The sequence below is a fragment of the Cherax quadricarinatus genome, chromosome 14 (genome assembly GCF_038502225.1).
Source record: "Cherax quadricarinatus isolate ZL_2023a chromosome 14, ASM3850222v1, whole genome shotgun sequence".
Lineage (NCBI taxonomy): Eukaryota > Metazoa > Arthropoda > Malacostraca > Decapoda > Parastacidae > Cherax > Cherax quadricarinatus.
Genome location: NC_091305.1, coordinates 20,578,455 through 20,584,454, shown reverse-complemented (window position 1 = coordinate 20,584,454; position 6,000 = coordinate 20,578,455). Strand labels below are relative to the sequence as shown.

Below are 6,000 nucleotides of genomic sequence, written 5' to 3'. Positions count from 1 at the left end.
GGATTATACAGCGCCTGGGGGGGGGGATATGTGGATTCAGGCTTAATTCGGGGAACTGGAGCACAGATCCAATTCCCTAAATCAAGAGCCCCTCACCAACATCAAGGAACCTTCCTTGAGGGGTATTCAGGTACAGGTATATACTGTATATAAATATAGTTACATAAATTATCATACATGGCAGTATACATGTAAATTACATAAAGAAATTACCTAAGATAACCCAAATATGTCTGACAAAGTGACATTATTATTATTATTATTGGGAAATGAGAAATATGAGTTAATCATAGCTGATGCAAGAAGTGTATAATTCCTAGTCTCTTCATGGACATTAAGGAGCCACCCTAGAATGGTGTCGCTGTATTAAGCCTGGTGTCCAGAGGGGAAATATTGTCAGTATCCAAGCAGTAATTAGAAGAATAATGGTTCTCTCCTGAAGTGGCAGCAGAACAAGCATTCCTAATTAAGTCAATGGTGTTAAAGCAAAAAATTGTACAACAAAGCAACTGCTTTAATAAAAAGAAAATTTTTCATGGGGAAGCACTAAACCATTTTCCCTCTATTTTGCATTTTAATCAGGAGGAAGCACTGCACACGAAAGGGTAATACAGCATTGGTAGAATGGGAAGCATTCAGATTTGATCCAAGGAAACACAGGATAAGGCCAGTTCCTAGTCTCCAGAGTCCCTCCTCACCTCAGCATCAAATATTATTATAATAATCAAGAGAAGCACTAAACCATAAGGGTTATACAGCTCAGCATCAAATAACTTGCCTTAAGGGAAGGGGAGAAGATAGCTTCATTTCCTTGGACAAAGAGCCCTCTTCACTAAAACTGCAGCATCTCCCTTGAAGTACATAGTTGACATTTATGTAGCAATTCGAGCATATACTGTAGGTCACCCAGCTCTCACAGGCATAAAAAAATAGGCACAGCATATTATTATAACCAAAACTAAGCACTAAACCCACAAGGGTCATACAGCACTGACACAGCACCAAAAAAAAAAAAAATTAAAAATATCCCTTAAAGCTCCCCTAGGTCCCTATCCTTCTTTGAAGGGATTATTTCTCCTTAAATTTCCTTAACATTGCCTGGGGAATGGGAAGTAATCATGTTTGATCCTAGGGAAACTATTTCCTTGGATCAAGTCTCTCACCAATAATAAAGTATGCATCCCCCTTCCTTGAAGGAGACAGCAGGAGTGTGGTGTCTATGCTAGTCAACCATGTCGGCAACAATTGATAGAGCAGTGACAAAATAAGGGTTTTTTTAAGTGCACTAAACCAGTAGGGGAGCACTAAACCACAAGTCATACAATGCAGCAGGGCAGGGAAGGATGCAGGGGTATTGGGTAGCAAGAGGGAGAGTGATGATTATTAGGTTATGGAATGCAGTGGGGCATTGGATAGTGCAGGGGTAGAGGGTAGCAAGAGATTAAGGTAGAAAGGATTGAGGGGAGTGCTGGAGACATCATTAGAGTTGGTGTAGTAAATCAGTTGCTGTCAAAAAGTCAATGAGAGAGTCAGGATTAAAGGAGGGTCCATCAGCAAGAAGAGAAGGTAAAGAAAGGGCAGCAGAGCAGAGATGGCATTGGAGGTAAATTCTGCATGCTTGTTGATAGAGTGGGCAGTCCAACAGAATGTGACTAACAGATACTGAAACCTGACAATTTTCACAGAGGAACAGGGCACCTCTCCATGAGATACCCGTCAGTAGGACGAGTATGGCTGATGCGAAGACGGGAGAGAGTAGTCTCCTAACCTCAACACTAATGACAAGAAGACGGCCAGAAACCTATACTCCGTTTATGAAGCAGATCAGACCAACGTTGTTGCCAACAGGTGTGAAGGTGGGTAGCAATTACAGCAAAACAGTCCATGAATGGAACACCTCTATGTGAAACTGGGAGGTCAGGTACTGCTGACTGTGTGGCAGTGTCTGCCTGTTCATTGCCCTGTACATCAACATGACCAGGAACCCAACAAAAAACAATATCTTTGTGCTTGCTAGAGATACAGTGTAACCAAAGTTGGATATGAAAAATAAGGGGGTGAGGTGTATCAAATTTTTCTATGGCCTGCAAAGCACTAAGGGAATCTGAAATGATGACAAATTGTGACACAGGCATAGATGCAATATGGATAAGTGCTACAAGAATGGCATACAATTCAGCCATAAAAATACTAGCCGAGGATAATAAATGCCCCCACATGACACTGTCCAGAAACACTGCTGCGAATATAACGCCGTCAGTAGACTTAGAACCATTGGTGTACACTGCAATGGCATGAAAATGAGAGCGGAAGTGGCCAAGAAAAAAAAAGAGCGAGAAGCCACCGTAGGCAGTTGGGCTTTCGTGCACGGCAGTGGGAAAGAACAGACACGAACAGCTGGAACTTCCCAAGGGGGTAGGGAAAAGTGAGATGCTACATGAACATAGAAAGGTGGTAACTGAAGACAAGAGCGAATGTAGGCAAAGAGAGAAAAGTGGGGGATCATAAAGAGCCTGGATAATGAAGGAGTAACAGGTTTGAGCTATAGAAGGGAAGGGAAGCTACAATTCATTAGATCAAGAGATAAGAGGTATTTATAAAGTATATATCAGAGGAAGACAAGAACTGAAAGAGAATGTCTGCATTAAGGGTGAGCTATCATAGAGGACTTTGTTTTTACATGAGCAGGATCATTAACAGAAGCATCAGCTGCATTTTCATTTGTTTTTATGGGGAAGAGCTAAATGTGTAGTAGTCATCTAGTACCTGAGGAATGGGAGGTTCTCACATTCCTCAGATCAAGAGCCCTTCACCAGCATCATGATGCCTCCCTTGAGGAGCACCAATGGCAGTGGTGAGACAGCACCAGCAGCACAAGTGGAAATCTAGGCATCTGAACAGTCACAGGTTATAACTCACAACCCCTTGAGGTTCCTTGATACTGATAAGGGGCTCTTGACACAAGAATTATACCTGTCCTCCCCTTATTTGGATCAAATCCAATTATCTTCCATTCTCACAGATGCTACACGACTCCTGAGTTTAGCTCTTCCCCTAACTATAATAATAAATACAAGTCACAGCCAGTTTTGAATGAAGAAATGGCCTTGTTATTAAAGTCTAAAGTAGAGGAAGGGGTGTAATTGTTTAAATTTGATCCAGGGAAAGAAGTCCTTTGCTACAGAAAGAAACCTTGATGCAATAGAGTTGGTGCTGCTAAGAGGACACTGATAGAAATGTGGGGAAGACAGCTGACAGTTTATAAAGAAAATCAGTGTCAATTACATTCCATCAGAGAGGAGTTGTAATCTACAGTTAGCCAGTAGAACTGGATGCATCATCCAATATTTTCCTGACACCATAATCTTCAATTATTTACTAAACAAGATCCAGCATTTGGAGTAGTGTTTCACCAGCTAAATATTAATGAGTGGACATCTTTGTTGTGGTCTATTCTTTGAGGCAGAAAAACATAGGCAATCAAACTCAAGGGTATTTATATTTATTTATAATTATTTATGCCTAAGGATGATTTCCAGTAGATACCAAAACAGTAATGCAATTACATGGCAAACCATAATTGTCCAGTACAATGTATATACACGTGATCTCATGACAACAGATAAAGATGAACAGATTGCAATCTCCATGACCTAAGTCATCATCATGACTAAGTACATACCATAAAAATTAATATTTTAAGCTAGTGATAACTAATATTTCCATTAATTGAAAACTTCTTCATATATACTCATCAAATACCAAAATCCCACAGAATCTGGTTTATGATCCACATATAACACAGATAAGGCTAATAACTCTTGAACTTCTCTAATCTTTTTGACTTTATGAACTCTTTGTTTGAAAGTGTAAAACTAATTTCTGATGAATTACTCCTCAATATGAATGCTTGTTTATTTTTGTATATGATGACAGCATTAAATTGAACGATTTGCTAATTAAAAATGATCCAACAGCAACATTTCCCAAACTTTTTGGCAAGCAGAGGTGTGATGTAACATATGCATGTGCAGAGCACCATATGATTTTTTAAAGTAGATTACAGCACAAGATTACCTTCTACAATTCAATTTAGTTTTCCGTTATATGCCTTTAAAATTTGAAACCACACTAAACTGAGAAGATAAAACAGTTGTCTATGCCTTTAGAGGATTTATCAAATACTGAACCAAACTAAAGAAAGCTATGCAAGATTTAAGAGTAAGACTGTATATGAAGAAATGCACTATGATAATGTTTTCTTTTTTGGGTCACCCTGCATTAGTGGGAGACAGGCAAGGCACTAACTCCATACATGGCTTATGAGTACATATGATAGAACTCAAGAAACCTGGACACAAGACTTGGCCCTGTAAGCACTAATCACAGCTCAAACCTCCCTTTCCAATCATCCAGTTGACACATTACAAATTAGTTTAGGTACATGAAAAGTTAGTGATTTATATTTCACATTATATATACAGTACTACCTGGTATATGCGAATTTATCCCTCTATATATAATGAATGGCAAATAAAAAAATTACCATTAAATGTGGTATGATCACACCTAAGCATGTAAAGATGCACATATTAAAGATTTTATAGTGTTTAAATATATTTATAGATAAACTTGTGTCCATTATAAGACATTCAATAGTAACAGTAATGGAAAATATACTTTATAACTCACCACTATTTTTTATGTTATTGCCTTTGTCTTCAAGATGTTGACCTTCAGGATTTAATGCACACATTATAATTTAAAAAATCACCACCAGTAATTGCTTGTGCATATAGGCACTTTAAAAATATAATACTAACTAAATATTCAACCAATCACAGTCATAAGAAAAACCTATTAGCAATCTTAAATCCTGCAACCCTATTTGTCAAATTTATATACCACTTATTTTTCACATCTGCTGAGTAGAGTTACCGTTCCAAGTATTATTGTCATCATCATCCTCGTCATTATTACCAAGACGATGAATGTTCCCCTCCTGTCTCAATCTTGTTTCTCCACGCCTTCCATGAGCTCTGTTAAAAAAAAAAAAAATTTTGGTAAAAGAATTTTATTTAAAGTAAAAGCCCAATAATACATTAAATCCTTACCATACTTAGCGTAACGTTTACATTTCTAAAACCGACATGCAATCTAAATTTACACAATATAAAGCCCTTCTGGCAACTAAATTAAGTTTGGCAGTTTGGTTGACACCATTCCCTGCCAGTGAATGAGCAAGGTGTACATGCAGGGTCACTAGCGACTGGCAATCACAATCTGGCTGATCTGGTACCTGTTGCAGGTAGACATCCAGCTGTCTCTTGAAAAACCTCAAACCTCAATACTATAACCTAACCGAGCTTCTAGCATTCCTGCTTTTCACTGGATTTAATATATACTTCTTCCTTTTTTCTTTCCTTTACATATATGCAAAAATTTTGCCTCACAAGAATGAGATTTGTTTTTTTTAAGGATTAAAATCTGTTCGAGGACTCATGAATGAGTAAAATCTAAAGCACAAGATAAAATATTAAAGGAATAGGAAGAAATAAATTGAAAGAACAATTAAAACAGGTAGGTTAAGAATTAACTAACGTTGTTGGGCGTTGATTGCTGCCTGAGCCATCTCTGGGTCGCTTGGCTTCTGGTTCGTCTGGAGAAGGTGGAGTACGAGGTCCACTACCTCCATTTAAATATTGCCTGACTAGTCCAAATAAAAAGGAAATTGGAGATAGCAAGATCCAGAGTATGTCCCATATTCCACCACTTGCAACTACTCGGCCACTGCTTCCAGAGCTGGCCTGTTGAAAAATAAATACATTGAGATACACAAGACAAGCACAAACTGTTGTGATAATGATTATCTTGTTATATGTGACTGACATTTGCTGTTTAGGGAGACATCTAAACTGTCATATCTTTGCATCTCTGGCAAGACAGTGATAAGATGAGATTTCAATTGGATTTTTAACCCCGGAGGGTTAGCCACACAGG

At 38.2% G+C, this 6,000-nt stretch overlaps 1 protein-coding gene across 2 annotated transcripts in view; it reads right to left on the bottom strand.

The window, feature by feature from the left end:
• Positions 1-3,493: 3,493 nt before the first annotated feature.
• LOC128698758 (UBX domain-containing protein 4-like) overlaps positions 3,494-6,000 on the bottom strand; it is a 59,646-nt gene continuing 57,139 nt past the window's right edge. Inside the window, exons 10-11 of one of the 2 annotated variants that reach the window (XM_070084897.1) lie at positions 5,602-5,807; positions 3,494-5,039 (exon numbers count right to left, since the gene is read on the bottom strand). In XM_070084897.1, the coding sequence (XP_069940998.1) occupies positions 4,916-5,039; positions 5,602-5,807 (330 nt within the window). In that variant the 3' untranslated portion in view covers positions 3,494-4,915. The remainder of the gene's footprint in view (positions 5,040-5,601; positions 5,808-6,000) is intronic. The other variant, XM_070084898.1, reaches the window with a different exon arrangement.